At 36.1% G+C, this 19532-nt stretch overlaps 1 protein-coding gene across 5 annotated transcripts in view; it reads right to left on the minus strand.

Moving 5' to 3' along the window:
• Window positions 1-4151: 4151 nt before the first annotated feature.
• Window positions 4152-19532, minus strand: part of PCDH17 (protocadherin 17) — a 92529-nt gene continuing 77148 nt past the window's right edge. For 3 of the 5 annotated variants that reach the window (XM_069802611.1, XM_069802609.1, XM_069802610.1), the window contains exons 5-6: window positions 16396-16470; window positions 4152-8707 (exon numbers count right to left, since the gene is read on the minus strand). In XM_069802611.1, coding sequence (XP_069658712.1) covers window positions 8025-8707; window positions 16396-16470 — 758 coding nt within the window. In that variant the 3' untranslated portion in view covers window positions 4152-8024. Of the gene's footprint in view, window positions 8708-16395; window positions 16488-19532 lie in introns of all 5 variants that reach the window. The other 2 variants (XM_069802613.1, XM_069802612.1) reach the window with 2 other exon arrangements.

The following is a 19532-nucleotide window of genomic DNA, read 5'->3' on the forward strand; positions in this document are numbered from 1 at the left end:
TTCTGCCTTCAGCCACAATAACTTCTGCAGCTGCAGTGGTTTTAAGATTCAGCAGTCCAGAGAAGATTATTAAGTGCTAGAGAATGAATATTTTTAAAAAGGTGATTTCTTTGGAAATTAAAGCACTGAATGTACTTACTAGCATTATACAGGCTTTACCTGGGTTTCTAGATCTTCCATTCCTCTCTCTTTTTTCAGTCTACTGGAACAGGTGTATTTAGAAAAGAATGGTGGTGGATTTATAGTCATTTGCCATTTATAGTTATTTGCCATTTTTCCTGTTCTGTTTTTTTTTTTTTTTTTTCTTTTTTCTTTTGGGTTCTGGAGACTGTTTTTCAAAGACTTCTACTTTTTCAAAAGGTAAGCATTCTTTTCCCTTTAAAGGATTTCTATGTCTTATTTTGACAGGTACAAAAAGATTAAGTCAACTAAACAAATCCACTTTCTATCCATATTACATCCCTAAACGAGTCAACTAACCAGACTCTGCTAAGGTAGCACTGGAGCGCTGAGTAGCCGTGGGCTGGTACATACCAGGGAGCTTGGTTTACTTACTTACACTGGTGCATGGAGATGCAAAAGTTATTATGGAAGCATAATTACCAACCTCTGGAGTCACTTCCAGAAGAAGATAGCACAAAAGAAGCCCAGAGTCTGGACAGCCCCCTTATTCTGGAGCTTTCCACTACTACAGACTTTGAACTGAGGCAGAGCCTCAATGATTTTAAGAAGCCTATCTTGTGGTCAGAGGTAAAGGCTTATTAACATTTGCTAATCTCTATTCTAAATCTTTTATAACACAATGGTACTGTAATGTTATTAAACTAGTTTCACCTGTATTCTTTTCTGCTGTATTTACTATATTCACTTGGTGTTGTACAAATCCTTATTAAATGATATAGCAGTGGCTTATATTAAATTTGTTCTCAATTTAGAATAGGACACAAGGGAATAGAAAATCATTCCTATAGCCAATATGGCTTTAAGCATAGAAAGTTAACAGATATTCAGAGAAATACAATTTCTCATCTGGTCTAAGACAGTCCCTAAACATGTACTCATAATGAAATACATTGTTATGAACCATATTATAGTTAGAAGATATTAAATGCTATGTTAGATATTAGAGGATATTAATGTTATCCAGAATATACATATCAGATGATTTTTGTCTCACAATTTCAGTAAAAATATCTAAAAAGAAACAATTTTCACTAAAGATGAAATAGCTCTATGTGTAGTTATCAAGGAAACATCCTGACTGAGAGCTGACTAGTTTACTAAGTGTGATACTCCTCTTAACAGGATCTCCCACTGAACTCACAATAGTGAATGACAATTTGTTCATAAAAAGATAAGTGTTTTAACTGGAAAATAAAAATATTTTTAATATATTTTAGCAACTTTAATATGATCAAATTTTAAACCAAAGAATTTTAAGAAATAAATGGAGGTCTTCTATACAAATATTATGATTAACATTTTTTAATTATATGGTATGAAATATGAAACATCTTTGAAGACAGATGAGGAATCTGCTCTAAATTCTCTACATGAGATAAATTTGCAATGTAAAGTATTTTAAATGAACATATGAAAAGGAGGGAGTGGTGACTAATAAAAGAGGCACTTGCAGAAATCCTTATAGAATGTAGCATCATTAAAGATGCTTGTTGTAAAAGGGTTAAAAAAATAGATGCATGGAACATTTTCCTAAAGACAGTGATAACAGAAATAGATATGTGTCATTTTCTGATGGTCAGACAGATATGATGTTTCCATTTTAATGTTGATGCCAGCACAGTGATCCATTTTTTATCACTCTCAAATCAAACCACTGAAAAGAGTTCTGTGTGTGATTGCCCTTAAAATGACAGAAAATTTGCAGGTATTACAAAACGTAATTGCAAATTTGTTAAGGAGTATTTCTTCTTCCAAACATATTACAAATATGTTGTCTGTACTGCAGTAGCAATCAACTGATTTCCAGATGCGACTTCAATGGTGGTTTTAACTTGGAAAAAGTTGAGGATAACAGACTGACCGATCCCCTAGTTCACTGGCAGCAGTAGAGTAAGTGTGCTTTAATAAGATTTCCAGAGTTAGTGTTCAAGGTACTAAATACAGTATGTTTTCAGAAATGGAATTTTAATTTTTCCATTTCTCAGTAGGTCAAAATGTAAATCTGTTGTCCAATAATCTATGTTTCAAGCCATAGCTATACTCCTGCTTCTTACCAAGATAAATCACAGAATGCTTATGGACATTTTGGAGTCTTGTCCAAATAAAGGGTGTTATCTCTAGCCCAAAGAACCTAAAGGAGGGAACCATGTCAGAACACCATTTTAATTTTTAAAACTAAAAAAGGGCCCACAATTTGACCAGCTTATGTTTAGGAAAAAATAAAAATAAAAACTTTAAAAAAATATATTAAAAAAGAAATGCTCTCCCAATCAGAGAAAAATATTTCCCCAAAACTTGAACTAAATGTTTTTTGAGCCAGGCATTATCAGGAACCATCAGCAATAAATAAACCAAGATACTGTGCTCTCTTCCCTGAATCATAACATATGCATTATGGAATATACATCTCAGAAAATTCTTAGATGGCTCATTAATTCCCTGATCCATTTCTGCATGCACTACTGATACTAAGGTGACCTTTCACAAATCAAGCTATACATAGAGCAGAGAGCCATCCCTTCTTTCTACTGAAGAAATTTCATTTTTAGGGAAACATTACTAACTGAAGAAATAAGCTTTCAGCTGCTTTCATGTCTTAGACTCAATAAAGGATAAGGATAGGGTATTTATCCCATGAGTGAACACCCTGAAGCAGTTATACGTGGTTGGCTTAAAGGAGATCTGAGAATCGCTGTTTGACAGACTGGCCACTTTCCAAATGAGAAATCAATGACTCTGTATTCTGGGTAAAGAAAAGCCAGGATGGTTTATGATTTGTTCTACATATACTGCGGATCCAGCCCAGCTCTGAACTGCACACAGCTGAAGACAGTAAGAGCAACATCCCATGTCCAGTGAGGCCTTCAGCAGCATAAGGTGTATTCTGGCAGGACTCTGCACAGACAGTAGCTTGCTAGATTTTGGAATTCAGCCTGTAGAAAGACAAATATATGTAACAAGGAAAAGAGGAGAAAACAATGGGAGTTTTCTGTGCCAAGGAGAGCCAGCTAACTAGATGCAGGCTGGTTTTGTTTCTGGCAAAAAGACTTGCAGAAAACATGAAATGGGTAAAAAGGGTAATTCTGCCTGCAGGACTAGCACATATCTTCATAATACCTCTAGTATTCTGAACAAACTATTTACTTAATTATTGGTAAAAACCACAAACAAACAAACAAAACCCCAAACCAAACCCTACAAACCCCCCCAAAAAATCTGGCATGGAGGCTTTACACTATTTGGTATGTTATTGCTACGGTCACACAGGAACGGACAGAAGGGGCCACATATTCCGAGGGATTGATCATGACGCTCAAACAGAACAAAAAACAAACAAAAAAAAGAGGTTAACGAAAGTGTTAAATTATAACAGCAAACTCAAACAAGCAGACACAGAACTTAGTCATATTCTTCCCAGCATTTTGTCACGTTATTTACAGCAACATGAATAAAATTACTTACCTCTATTACTCAGGCTCTTAAGAAAGACACGTTTAAAAAAACAAAAAACCCAACCCTTTACATTCTTCAGATTTTTTTTCCACTCATATACTCAAGCAGTGTTTTGATCTTTCATGTTGGGCTGACAGTCCTTGAGAACTTATACGCTTATTTCTGATGCTTTTGGTGAACTCACACCAGTGTACTAAACCAAACTATCCTTTATTCAGCTCCATGTTTCTATGAGCAAATAACAGCCTGTAGGGATTCAGCACATCAGCTGCTTAAAAGATAAACCTACCCAGCTTGACGAAAACTCTTCACCACCTTCCTGTTGAGAGAAAACGGTTACACATTTCTAATAAATGAAGCAGGAACTGTCATTTTTTTGGCAAACTGATAACTAGCTGTAACAGCCGCATTGCCACAAGTTGCTTTTCCAAAGTAATTACCATCAGGCTCCCTGTGGTATGCAGTGTTTAACACATTTCTTCTGTGTTAATGAATGCAAAAGCAGGCAACACCACTATTAGTAATTGCTTTTTATTCGTAGTCCTCATTTTCCAGATAGGTCACATTAAACACAGCCATTAAACAATAGCGGTTGAGATAATCCATACAATGTATGCTGCTTTTGTTTGGTTTTTGTGTCATTCACCAGTCATTGGTGCAACTTTGAGCCATATGGGGAGACAGGGGCTGATAAATGCGAATGCCAACCTGTATCACAATCGGGCCAGAGAAGTCAAAACCTTAATCAGGTTTCATTCAATTACACTTCAAATCAACAAATCTTGATAGCCAAAACTCCCATTTGAATTAATGCAATAATAATCACTGCCTGATGTCAAAAGAAAGTAATTAAACAATAATGAGTGAGCATATATTATGCTAGGCTTCAGACTCCTTCTTGACCTCAGCAATTTCCCTTCCATTGAACAACAAGCAGCTTAAAAGTTTGCTTGAATGATGTATCTTGCTCCACTATGAGTGATGTTTGACTTCTAGGGGTAACTTGGACTGGGAAACCTATATTGTCAAGTGGCAAATCACAGTTCAGGAGAATCTTTTTCCTGATAAATATGCCAAGAAGAAAACCAGAAAAAAAGGTCTGATATTGAGTCCTGATTTGATTGGCCAATTGTTTAAGGAACTCCCAGTTGCTGGCTTTCATTAATAAAAAAAGATATAGAATGCCTTATTTGCTATTCACAGTGTACAGTACAATTTATTAGTTACTTAACTTGCCTCCCTTAACTCTGCCATTCTCTTTATAATCATGTGGCAGATATTTTCTTTCAGTCTTGTAAAACTTGTGTGTAAGGAATGAAAGAAATAAATCATAAACTTTATCTTTCATTGCTCCCTCTTTCTCCGGTGGTGATAGTAGAGATACCATGGAGAAAAAATACTTTTAAAATTCTTTTGTATGAAGTACTTCCTTCACACACAATCATGTTAATTTTGACTGAACCAGCCAAATGCACAGTGCATAAGCTCTGCTGGTTTATTGGTTCGTTATGTATCCATTCTAAATTGTGAAACAGATTTTTAAATCTGGGATATCCTTACTGGAAGCAGTATGCCAGAGATCTACAACACAAGGCAGTTGTCAGCCAAATTAAATAAAAGCAAGATTTCCTAAACTCTTCTATAAAGCTGTGAGTCATGAATTCTGAATTACCTCAGAGTGGTAAATAAATAATCACTACTAAATACAGATAATGTGTTAAACAGCTAAAGCTAGTAAATCACTAGTGACAGAGAGCCTTAAGGTAAATTCCTCTTACATTGGCACAGCCCTTTCTCAGAATGTTGTGGTTTTATGTCTTCAGAAACATACAATGAATTGTACAATTGGTTACTCAGTGTTAAAATCATTTATAAAATACACAAATCTCCATCACTTGACTGCATTTACATACTGGCTTAGATTTTGCTGAATAATGGATCTCACTGGCAGAGCTAAAGACTTGGTGCACAGACACTGAAGTGATGGGCACCACGGAAATACGTATAAGAGACTGATCAAACAATAAGAAATCCTCTCCACTATGGAATTTCAAGCTATCAAGCTATCAAGCAAAACCAATCTCGGGTCTCCTGGCCAAAAAATAATAAAATTATATAACACAGACAACACCACATTTTAGATACATAAATTGTCCAAAACATGGAGAGTAGCTTGATAAAACATGTACAAGATCCTTTCTTTTACATGTAGTTGTAGACTTTTTTAACAGGAGGAGCTAAAAGCAAACTGTCAGAATGGTTGTCTCCCAAAGACAATTCATTGTAGGACTGACTAGCTAAAATCACCATTTAATAGCAATCCCAACATCAAAACAGGCTGTTGGGTCAACTTCCTTTCTTGAACTGTTGAAAACTGTGACTTTTGTGGGACTTGAGATTGCCAACCTCTTTTATATATGTTAGTATAATACAGATTAAATTTAATAAACCCAATACACCATTTTTAAACAATGCGCCGTAGTGGTTATTTCCAACAGAGTATCTGAAGTATATAAGGGACAAACCCTGAGCTAAACATTTTATCTTCTGCTTCTTCTTGTTCTGTGCAAGTTCATTTTGAATGTGGGTTGGTTTTTATCTTTCATCTGAAGGCAATTTTGGATTTTTCAAATGCAATAAAAACACCCTTAGAAAAAATAATAAAAAGTAGAAAGTATATCCCAAGTTATTCTGCAAAGACTTTTCAGAACAAATGAAAACCAAACTAAAACCACCCCCCAAAATAAGCAGTGTATATCTAGAACTGCAGTAAGCAATTGCACGTTCTAAAGAATCAGATAAAATAGTGCCCATGCCACATTGGCACTGACATGTTTTTCAGCTCTATGAACTTAATAGCAAAACTTTGAAAATGGTGGCATCTCTTAAGAAGTCAATCAACTATCCTACATTAAACAGGCTGGCTGCATGTGTTTGGAAAAAAAACCCAAGGAGGTTCCAGATGTTGGTTCGAGTGTAATTTTTGTTATTAAACATGGGTTTGCAATAGAAGCTTCTACAAGGACTTGCACATAACCATGACTGATGGATGTATTTGTAGGCCGTTCAGTTAGCTCCATCAGCTCACTCAAACACATTTTGAACAGATTATGTACTGCAGTACTTCGTAGACCATACATTAAACAAGAGACTTTGCTCTGAGGCGCTGCTTCCCACAATCCATGGGGAAAAGGAAGCAGGAAAAAACAAAACTCATAGAGTTCGACAGCTACCGAGGCAACACTTGCCATTTACAATATAAGCCCAAATATTTTTGCAACACAACTATATATTAATTTAATAAAATACACAATATAGCTCTTATACACTCAACAATTTGGCTCATATGCACTGAATCTGCAATAAATCAATAAAAATATGTCATTTGATGTAAACACACTGAATCTTCTTACATTTGCACATTTAAATGATCATGTGATTTTTGTGGATGTCTAAGACATTTTCACTTTCCTGAGCTATTTTAGTGTCCACAAATGAATAAAAAAGTGTTAATAATGTTAATTTCTTTTGTGTATTACCCTTAAAGGTAACTATTTTTTTTTCAAACTTTATTTTATTTCAGTTTTTTTTTAAAACTTACCACTAACTATTTATAGTTTTGTTGGACACTAAAACGCTAAATAGATACTAAAATCTTTTCTTCTTTTTTATCAAGTGAATTAGCTTATGTGTGTGCAGGACAAGATGGACTCTATCATTTTACATTTAACCTTAATATGACATGAAGTGTTTTACTAATGATCAGGATATGTTTTGTTGAATAATGATCTGGAATGGGGTTTTTTGTTTTCTTGTTCTTTTTTTTTTTTTTTTTTTCATATTTGTGGCAGATAACTTTGTACATAAATGTTTACCACAAATGAATGTTAATGTTTGGTGTCGCTTGGACTACTACAAGAACTCTTTTTAGGACTTTCAGAAGAAGCCTGCGGTGACTGCTGGAAATCCACCACAGATCAGAATTATTCAACCCTGTTTTTCTTGGGGTTTATACGTAAACAGTAAAGTCAGCATCAGCTATTCAGGACAGTCTTAAAGTATCAGACGTATTTCCATTCCACCTTTCTCACACCTTCCTATCAGATTGTCAAAATGGCACCGTCTTTCCTTCTTTCGTTTTGTTCTTAGTGTACTTGACTCTGTCCTAATGAAAGTTTGGTCAAAATGAAACCAGTGTTATCTGTCAAAAAGAAAGAGCAGTGAAAAGAACATACTTGTGGGCACTTCAGATGTTCACTAAAAGCCTTAAAGCAGCATTGGTCTTCCTTCATTCCTGTAAATCTGTTACAACCAGGGGATTTACTTATGTATTTACTTTTAATCAGCAGAAGAGGAAAGTAACTGCCAGCCTGTCCTTACTTGCCCCCTCACTTTCTGACGGCCACAGGGTCGCTTCCCCGACAGTCCTGTAAGAGCTTGTCTATTTCTCTCACAACTTCCTCGGCATCCACCGACTCCCTGCCTAGATCCCGGGCTGACCGGTCTAACTGCTCCAGCACAGAGTCCATCTCACTCGAGTCTCGGCTCACTCGGGAATGCACATCTGCGAAGGCCCTAGCCATCTGGTCTGATGCAATGAAGGGAGCGTCTTTCGACTGTTTACTAGGCGATAGGTACTGACTGTCAGTTGACAAGTACTGGCTGCTCGGTTCAGCCAAGGCTCCTGATTTCACTTCACAACCATCCAGCGGTCCTTTTGTTGAGGTGCAAGGCTCAATGCATGTCTTGGTTGGGCTGCTCGATGCTGAGGGAACCTCCTGAAGCAGAGGACTCAGGGCACGTTTGGCTTTTAAGTAAGGTTTAACATTGGCAATGAGAATAGTGTGCTCTCTCTTGTCTTTCCCAAATGTACAAAAAGTCTTTTTCCCAGTGGGATTCACAGTTTCGTATGTCTCAGTCTCAACATTAGCTTCAACTGTGGGTACAAAGAGATTTGTGCGATAATCTGCATTCTCAGCCTGACTGGCTGCAGGGAACTGTGGCATCCAACACCTGTCAGAATGACCAAGCACTCTGCATTCATCTGTGCAGTTAACACATTCTTCTTGCTCTGTAAAACAAAGGAGAAAGAGAAAAAACTCTAATTATAAGTGGATTGCTTTAAACTAATGGATAGGCTATGATCAACACGTGATGGGCTTACTTGACATCTGGTTTCTTAATTATGGGGAAAAAGAAGAAGCTATAATTAAAATATTTCAGAAGGATTGCATAAACCTGTTAGTTGAGACAATAGATTTATTTAACTGTTCTCTACGTATTAAAGCATTCACACAGCCCAATGGAAGTATAAAGGGGTCATTAGAGAATCATTCTCAGTGGAATTGAGCTTCATCTGTAAACTAATCTGCTGTAGAAATCTGTTAGGCTTTGTTCTGTAAAACTCATCCTAGAAAAGAGTGAACAGTACTTAAGGAACTCAAAAGGCATTATCAGGATTAATTTTTCAAATCAAATAACTGAGCAATGACTGCCTTTCTGGAAATACAAACACTTCATAAAAATCAGCAAGCTGGCTTTTCATTTTTGTCACCTCCATTTCGTTTATAATTATGTTGTGTGACAGTCACAAAATAAAAAGGTTTTCTTAAAAAGCCTACTTTTCCTGCTGAGAACAGAGAACTAGAATTTTCCATCAGTATGCATTAAATACAAGCTTGTCAAAAAGTGCATATTGCAATTTTATTAGACATGAGTATGGATCATGTAATCAGTTTTCCCCTTTTTTGTTTTGGTGCAAGTAAGTGAAAATGGATTTGCTCAATACATATAATTTGGAAGAATGACAAACTGTGACACACTATTTGAACTGATAATGTTTTCAGATAGGATTTCTATATTCTTATTTCTTTCAAAGAATATAGCTAAATAAGATCTTTTATTCACTACATTTTTAGAACATAAATTTTGATACTTCCTGTTCTACAATTCAAAGAAAACTTTCTGCTTTAAAAACCTTAGCTCGTCTGTCATTTTACACTAATAAAATATGTTTGGGCCACCATTGGTACAATTTTATAATTGTACACGACTCTAAACCAATGTCAGGGACAGGGAAAATTCCAGAAATACCCCTTAAATGTGTTTTTAGAAAAACAGAACCCTGATCCAAGTTGCTTTCTTTTTCTTCTTCTTCTCAGTACTCTCTAGTCAATACTGATAGAATAAATCCTTTTATCATCTCTAGGTTTCTATCAGCTGTACACTGGTCTTTAGCTATTAAGCATTTTCTTCCACAATATGGGCAGATGGGTTCAACTTTTAATTTTATTTGAGGAATTTATTATTAACAAAATGCCTGGAATTCCAGGTAGACAAAAAACTATGAGTATACCTTGAAATGTAAGGATGAAACACACACACACAGAGGCATGCACAACCGGTCTTCAGAAAAGCAGAACAAACTTGTTGACCCAAAGACAGGGAAAATTTAAGTGATCATCATCTTTCTAAATTAGAAAATAAATTCCTGGTAATCTTAGAAAATCACCACCAGATTTATGGACAGTTGGGCTGCAGAAACCTGACACAGAAGAAACACCAAAGGTGATCTATGAGAATCCAATAGTGTAAACAGCTTTGACTGTTCACATTTCTAAAAAGGCATGAATAAATGTGACTTAAATTTAAATAAAATTGTGTTGTGCCACAATGATCAGTTAAATCGGGGTGAGATAATTTACTTGAAAATTACTTGAAAATTTTACTGGTTGACTGGAAACCAGTAATGGGCGGTGTCCCTCAAGGGTCCACACTGGGATCAACATTGTTTAATATTGGCATCAATGACATAGACAGTGGGATTGAGTGCAAGTTTGCAGATCACACCAAGCTGAGTCGTGCAGTTGATTCGCTAGAGGGAAGGGATGTCATCCAGAACGGCCTTGACAGGCTTGAGGAATGAGTCCATGTGAACCTCATGAAGTTCAACAAGGCCAAGTGCAGGGTCCTGCATGTGGGTCATGGAAATCACCAGTATCAATCCGGGCTGGGGGATGAAGGGGTTGAGAGCAGCCCTGAGGAGAAGGACTTGGGGATACTGGTGGATGAAAAATTGGATATGAGCCAGCAATGTGCGCTTGCAGCGCAGGAAGTCAATTGTATCCTGGACTGCATGAACTGGAAGAGGGTAGGTTTAGATTGTACATGAGGAAGAAATTCTTCACTGTGAGGGTGGTGAGGCACTGGACCAAGTTGCCCAGAGAAGTTTGGATGCCCCATCCCTGGCAGTGTTCAAGGCCAGGTTGGATGGGGCGTTGAGCAACCTGGTCTAGTGGAAGGTATCCCTGCCTATGGCAGGGGGGTTGGAACTGGATGATCTTTCAAAGTCCCTTCCAACCCAAACCATTCTATGATTCTATGACCTGCAAGGAAAAGTAAGCTGCATGCTGGTTTTCGTGTACAATAAAAATTAGAATTATCATCATGAAAAGCAAGAGCAAAAGACAACCCCAACCCTGGGACTGTAACATAGTGACAGAACTGAGCAGAGTTTAAGGAAGAGATTTAATTTTGTGGTGTTTGATTTTTCTTCACTTGAATGAGATGGCATTGGTATGCATAACCATAGAGACAACATATGTGGTGATAATTGCTTAATGAAAAGGGAGTCATACAAATAAAGGACATTGCTATACACCTCATTCCACCCCCCAAAAAAGTTCAAAATTATACAAAATTGTACAAAAATTATAAGTTCATCTCCACTAAAGTTCTCTGTATCTAGTTTTCCAGAGCTTCTACAGCATCAAACAGCTGCTGCTTAAAACAGCCAAATGAAACTGCTATGCTCTCTCTCTCAGAAAAAGAACATAAAATTCCACAAACCAAACCAAACCAATATATTTCAAAAGGCACATGGGGCAAGAGCATTGGAGCGGAAGGTTCCAGGCTTCAGCATGGGATGGGCAATAGTTAATACTAGCCAGGTTTGATTGTGTTTTATCACAGAAGTCCAACAGAAATAAACAAACAAACAAATGCCCCAAGCCAACCTTTTCAATGTTAATTCTAAAACTTCAGATTTTGCAAATGCTTGCTCTTAATTAATTTTGTTCTTTTTCTCTTCCTTCTAATCCTACAAAGTAGATTTGTGGCAAGCTCAGCCTCTAGCTTTGAAAGTGGACCTATACAGTAAGGAGAAATAATAGGTGTTTTGTTTAGGATTTTCTCTAACCATATCTAAAACTATTTTTCGTTTATATGGAATTCATGATAATGCTGAGTAGAAGTTTTCTGGCACTTTTAAAGGTTTCCCTAAGCAATTAATCAGCTTTCCAATTAACTGTTTTATTTTGTAAATTTAACTATCCTTTGTATGAATTTTTGTAAATAATTTTGGTCTCTTTTTAACAAAAGATGAAAATAAAAACATGCTGCATGTTAGCTACCGTAAAATGCTCAGAACTGCACAATCAATGGACCGACACTTCTCTCTGCTGTTCTCTCTCTTTTCAATCATTCCATCAAAACAGGACTCCTCTTTGCTTCTTTCTTTCTCACAGAAGAAAAAAAGTAGCACTAGAACTTTCTAACCATATGTAATGTATCAAGAGCTCAGAGTGTACTGGGAGACCATCAGTGAACACAGTTGGGAAGATTTCAGTACAGTACAGCCTATTTCATTAAACCACAAAAAGAGCACCTGTAGAAGGGAAATTCTTCCTGCCTTTCAGGTAGTAGTTCTGTGTCGTATTATCTTAACAGACATTAAATAAATGTTCATATATTTATACACAATTCTCTGCTATCTACATTGATAACTTATACATATGTATATGAAATATACAACTGGGAAACTCTATTTTGACACTGTCTCTTATTCTAAAACTTGACTGAACTGTATTCATTTAAAAAAAAAAGATCAAAATTATTCCCTGAACTGAGACTGAAATGAACAAAATTCAGATGAAAGGTAAAGGTCAGAGAAGTTCTCAGCCGCTGGAAATAAATTAACTACAATAGGTATTCAGTACTGTGCCAAAAACTATGTTTGAGATTTTCAAGACTGATTAGGTTAATTTTGTTACAACCAAGTTATGTTCTAATATTTTGAATTTTTAGCTCTTATGCATGTGTGCACACATACACTGAGTATGAGGATAACTCTTACATGGTATTTACATTATTCATTACTGCCAATAAAAATACAAAGTTTGCTGGCAATCTCTAAGTAAAAGAAATATATATCATATAGCATATATACATTATATATATTGCACGCCATATCTTCCTTCCCCTTCTCATTTCCTGCATTTGCTAAAGCAGTTTTTATACTTGCATTCATACTCACAGTATTGACTAACTTTCCATTTCTGCTCCCTGGGCATCCTAGCAGTGACTGAATTAAATATGAAGCCAAAAAAGAAGAAGAAACAAATACTGAATGACCTTGAAGTGAAAACGACCCGCATTGCATGAGCTTTGGTGCTCTAGTCTTGAAAATCTGTGTCTTTTCACTTCACTCTTTTATGTCACATCATAGGAAATGGATTTTGAGTATTGATTATCATACATTATAAGCTGCTCGTCTCGCCATTAGCCCGTAATTTTGACTGCTACAGCTAGCAGACAGTGAAGAAAATCAAACAGGCACTTTTGTACTAGCAGGAGAAACTATAAACATGAAGTGAACTATCACCACCAAGGACCAAATTAGTACATATGAGAAAATAGAACCAATTTAAAGGTAAATATATAAATATATATATGTAAAATAGGTCATACACTGTGCTGTACAGCAAGATGTGCTGGTAGAGTGATATGCACCATCGGTCTTTATCTCTGTACTTGTCTCCCTCCTGTTGAAAATAAACCCTTAACAGTGCAAGCGTGTACAATAAACAGAAGGAGCCTAGAGGTTTGCCTAACTCTCTGGAGCTTTAAGGGTAAACAGTCAGGAGTGCTTTGTGCACTTAGGGGAGAAAATACACTAAAATAGAACTGCTAAATTATTAGCCGTAGAAAGAAAAGGAAACAAGCTATCTTCAAACAAGTCACCTAGATGATAGGAAATGTATACCGAATAGAAATTTAAGATGATGTAGGATGAAAGTTATGTTGCCAACATATAAAATGCAATGCAAGGTATGTACTTTGGTGCAACATAAGACATATCTTACATATTTTATTCTATATTACCAGAGGAGCTATATTTAACGTCTGTCTTCTGTAGCAAACTTAAAGCAAAAGATACTTTTATTGTGCTATCTTTAATTTCCTATGCTTTCCTCATAAATACTGTGAACAGAATTAAATATGGGTACTGATTTCACCCTAAATGTATTGCACTATAAAGTTAATTAATTAATGCTTTAGATAGCTGGCTCCTTTCAATGGCTATAACTGAGATATCTTAGTTTGACTCACTAATTATATGAAATTTGCATAATGATAACAAAGAATAAACTCAAGAATTTTTTTTAACAGTGACTCAATGTAGCCAAACGGAGTTAATAAATACTTTTTCTCGTTTAATTGAACCCTAATTATTTCAATTACACATACACACACAGAGCAGAAAAGCAAATGAAAAGTAGAAAATCCATGTACATAAAACATCAGCATACAAACATTTTCAAGAAATATTTCATGTACTATGTGTATAAGATGTAGAACACTATACTCTGTATCGAAGTACTCCATATAATGTAATAGTAAATGTCCAGGCTTGTGTATAGGGGAAATCAGGTTTTAAAATATATGTATATGCACACATACATATATGCTTTCATATATATTTTTATATGTATGTAAATATATGTATACACTCATATATCTAAAATCTGATTTCCTCTATACACAAGCCTGAACCTAGACCTGGACCTAGACCTAGACCTACACAATCCTATTCCTCTCAAAATCTATAAATGATGTTATCAAATCGTATCTGAAGTTAAACAAGGCAGACAGAGTTCAGATCATTATGTTATAAGATTTGACCTGGTAAATGGTCATTCAAGTGCATTCTTTTCTAAGACCTTTTTACTCACAAAATATAAAAAAATGTCTCTTTGTATTACTATATGTTCATTAATGAAGGCTAAATAAGAATATGGCTGGATAAGTACACTAATAACACTGCATATTTTAAAATGTCAGTAGCTTTTGTTATTTTTCATTGTCCTAGGAAATGTTAGTCTATCTTTCAGGTATCTTTCTTATTTATTCTTTTTTTCTTTTTCAACAGGTGATGTGTAGGTTTTACTATCGCATAAACATCTCCTTCTAATTGACCTTTTTTTTTTATTCTTTTCTATAAATATGGAAGCTAAAAAACCCCATTAATTGTCAAGGATGGCTCACTGGCTGACTCAGTTGACTGGAATGGCTATCAACTAACAGCTCTAAATGAAAAATACATTGGAGGACCCGTTCCAAAATGCATGTCTTCTTTTTGAAGCATGGAGTTTCACACTGCTCTAAGTTCTACCTTCACTCTTGAAATGCTCTATTCTTCATGGCATTATGGAGCAAACAGTAATGCACATGTTTTCTGACCCTTGTTTCACCTTACAAAGGAAAAGATCTGCCTTCGATGCATGCATGGAGTTACACTGATTTCCCTAGGAGATAGATTCATTTCACCCTTGGTGTTGTGAATTTGTGTTCATTTTTGAAAATAATTTCCATCTAGAATTCACTCAATAATGAAACAAGGTGTAAAATCCTCTGTAGCTTACATTTCTCTGGTCTAATCACACACTATGTAAAATAACACCACTACTTGCTTTAGACTAATAAAATAAGGTATGTTTTATATATTTTAATACCTTGAATAGATACGGAAGATCTCTATTTTCTGTACGTATGTGTAAACAGATGGACAATAAATGGTATCTAATGTCTAATAGAGAATATAAATAACTCTGCCTTTCAGAACTTCAGTAATTCCTGTAATATGACCAGAAAAACTCCCAGAATTGATATGAAATGGTGTCTTACTTTTTTATTTGAGCCAGGCAATTGCCTTTACTAAAGAACTGAAAAGATGAAAAGACTATAAGTAGGTATTTATTACAGGAGAAAAGTAATGGGCTGCTTTGACATGTCCTAAACACTGGGGCTATATGACACTTCTGATGAGAACAATCAGCTAAAGTACTACTTCTGTGGTTGGATTCCTGTTTAATTACAATTGATTTTGACATAAATGAGCAGAGGTAAACAAATACTTCTATACACATGCTTGCTGTTATTAAACAGAGCTGTCTCCAATCTGAGTATTTATATTGGCTTGTCTGTTTAAAGGCTCCTTTCAGTTAGGCAAAGCAATTATGGAGCTCAGATTAGCAAAATGACTGGCAGTAAAATGAGAATGGACTGCCACTTTTTTAAACCTCTTGGATCTCATGGTCTTTTCCTGATATAACTACAAGCTTCTGAGGTCTATAATCCTCACACAGTTTCCCCATTGTTGGCTGTTGAGTTTTTGTTTGCGTTTTTCTGTTTGTTTTCTTGTTGTCTGGACACAGGATAAAGAGAATATATATTTTTATATTGCCATGGCATAAGGCACTTCAAAAGCAATAACAAGTTGGTGGGCCTATGGTTTTAATTCTAGTTCACATTTCTCCCAAAACATAAATATTGGAGGAATATTTCAGGATTACATGGTGCACTACAGAACATCTAACATTTTTCTTATGGAAGTATGCTTTAAATCCATGCTTACAATTTAATGGCAATCACATATTTTTATTTAAAGACAGCATAAGAGCAAGAAAACATTTCTGTTACCTGAAAATTTTCCATCCTCACAGCGGGCTGGTCCACAGATCCCAACAATGGGTCTTTGGCCTCTGCCTTGCTGTTCTGGAGGCAAATCAGACCTGTGAGTCACAGACAGGGATAGGCTCTGCTTCCAAAATTCACAACACTGTCAAAACTTCCACAGCAGAAAAACAACTTCTATCTGTGGCCCAGGCATAGCTCACGGCCCCTGAATTTTTTCACTGTGCTTCTCAAAGGTACAAGCACAGGAGTTTATAGTTGGCAGTGAACCGAAAATGTCTGACTAGTAAAAAGGGTGTCTCATTTCTTCCTGTCAGAGGAGAAAGAGGAGAGGCTGAGAACAGACACCCAGTTTTGGTTTCCAATGTTTGCCTCTAAGTCAAACTGGCACCTACTCTAATTTGCAGTAAAAAGACCATATGACAGTCATGAAAAGATATTTTGGACTCTTCCCATCCCACCGTAAAAACCTCTTCCTAGCCCAGGGCTGCAGGGAGGAAATGTACAAGGGCTAGCAATGCCAGCCCTGTACTTAGCTGCGAAGCTACAGGGAAACTTTAGTAATCTGACAAATTCATAGTTTTAAACAGTAAATCTTTGTTGCAGAGCCCAAAAGCTGTTTCCTGGAAAAGAAGAGAAACAAAATTGCAGCAATTAACAGAAGAGAACAGGCTTGTGGACCTGGTAGAAAGAACATTTTTAATATCACATATTTTCCCTGCTCTTGATCAAGGCAGTTCCACAGATTTTACAGTGGGATTATTTCAGTACTGGCACCCAAAAATGCAATGACTCTTAAATCTGAAACCTAACTGAATTTGTATAATCATTTGCAGAATGTGCATGATATTCACACTTTTTACTAACTTTATTGTGAACTAGTTGTAAGATCAATAATTTCCATATCTAATTTGAAATATTCAGTAAATACTAACACTGTATATTATACTGTGGCAATGTCTAGGAATCCAGTCATTAGCCAGGCCCATTGTGAGGCATCCTATACAAATGTTGATAGATTGTGCAGTTAGAGACAAGAGGTAACAAGTGGTTATGACTGACGAAAGCAATGAATGGGAAGGAAAGACAACATTAATGAAAATATAATCACGCTGTTGACATTTCCTGAAAATACCAATATAAAAGCACCATAATGTAAAGAAGCTATCCCCATCTGTCACACCATCAAGCCACCAATGATTAACTATATATTACACCAGTGAGCCTTCCTCACTGGTTGCCAATTATCTCAGTATACAAATCTTTAATTAGAAGGCACCAAGCTTTTTGCTTTGTAAGCCTGTCTCAAATTTGGATTTGACAACTTGTTTACAGACATTGACTGATGAGGGTGTCACTGAGGAGAGAGACATGACAGGCTTCTGAAGAAATCTGTTTCTATGTCCTTTTGATGGTTCTGTTTACATCCTGACTATAGGTAGACTCTCTTGAATGGAAGTCTGTCAGGTTCTGTGCAGAAGCATGATTTTGTCCAAAACAGAATCAATGCAGTAAAGCTTTTCAAATGCTGTCTGTTTTCCTTTACAAAGTCTCACAAAAAAATGACTAACGGCTATATGGATGCTGAAGCATTCAAAATCTGGCCACTTTGGTGAAAGAGAGTAGTTTGCTCCACATTCCTGCCAGCATGCCTGGATTTACATTCAAAATCTCCTTTACCAGATATAATGAGACCATGTCTGTTTTACACTGATAGATGGAAAAGCCCACTGGGTATCATTCTCTGCTTCAAAAGGCTGATGTTGTATACGGGTCATATACTTTGGACTTCATGGGCAGTACAATGCATCTGACAGAACAGGAGGAAGAACGCTTTTCATGATGCTGCTCTCAGAAAAACCCTGAAGTTATCCAGGCATCCTAAGGAACTCTCACTTGGACATACAGACACAGAAATATCTTCTTCAGAAAAAAAAGAAATTATTTAAGAGCTTCATATAGAGTCTCCCCTATGCTATGATAAGTAACATATTCATTAGTGTTCGATTAGATGGTGCCCTAGACTATTGTTTAGCAGATTGCTGGTGTTGTGTTTTATTACCACCTTCAAAAGAGATTTGCAGAATGGGATTACCCTTATGCCAATTTATGAAGCACCCACATTCTCTTAGGAATTTAAGTTTCATAATGCTATTCTACTTTGCCTTCTGCCTGAATTGTGCTCCAATTAGATCAATCAGAAAGAATAATTAAGGATGCATTTTTCAAATCTGACTCTCTAAATATAACTAGTTTGGCAAAAAGAATTGTACATGTAAACAGATTCAATACCATATTTTCAGGTTCTCCATGAACTGTAAATGAATTTCTGAAAGACACTTACTGAAGATGACTTCAGAATATTGACATCTTCCTTTCCCCAGATCCTCCATCAAAACCTCAAGTTCCAGATCACTTTCTTATATTTCAAGGATCGAGGAGATTATAGGTATTAACAACACTAATACAGAAAATCTCTCCTGCTAGTTACTTTTATTTGCAGCAGCTGAGCTGCTCAACTGAGAGTCACCTTTTTACTTGTCACCTTTGCATTTGTTATAGCTTCAACTTTTGTATTGATGTCAGAGCACTGTGAAGTGACAAAACATATCTTTAAGAAAAAGTTGGTAATTCGGGAACTATTTCCAAAGCTGTTGTCATTATGTGTTCATTGTTTTCACTAATATCTTCACTTTTAAAGGCTGTTAACTGTTAGAAGCTATTTTTCTGGTCCCTAGCAACCCCTCATCTGAGCCATGTTCTTATAAAAAGTGTATTTTAGTCCTGGAGATAGACTTGAAGGCTGGTTACAAACATCACCACCAAGTAAGATGCACTCAGGGTAATTTCTCTTAGCTGTGCCCTCAGCTTAATTATCTGAACACCCTACAAAGAAAATCCAACAGTGAAGCATAAGAGAAGTTAAACACTGTTCTGGCAAAGCAAGTAAAAGATGCAGCTGCTACCTTTAAAGCTGCTGAAGGATTCAGAATATGTCAGTCAGTGTCAATCTATTGACTTTCTTTAGGAAAATCTTTACTCTGTAGAGGCGATGAAGATACTACACTCCTAGAAATGGAGCAGACATACTATAAAATGCAGTAAAACCTATTCTAGACATGGATCATGATCAACTTTCTCAG

Source organism: Haliaeetus albicilla, chromosome 15 (genome assembly GCF_947461875.1).
Source record: "Haliaeetus albicilla chromosome 15, bHalAlb1.1, whole genome shotgun sequence".
Classification (NCBI taxonomy): domain Eukaryota; kingdom Metazoa; phylum Chordata; class Aves; order Accipitriformes; family Accipitridae; genus Haliaeetus; species Haliaeetus albicilla.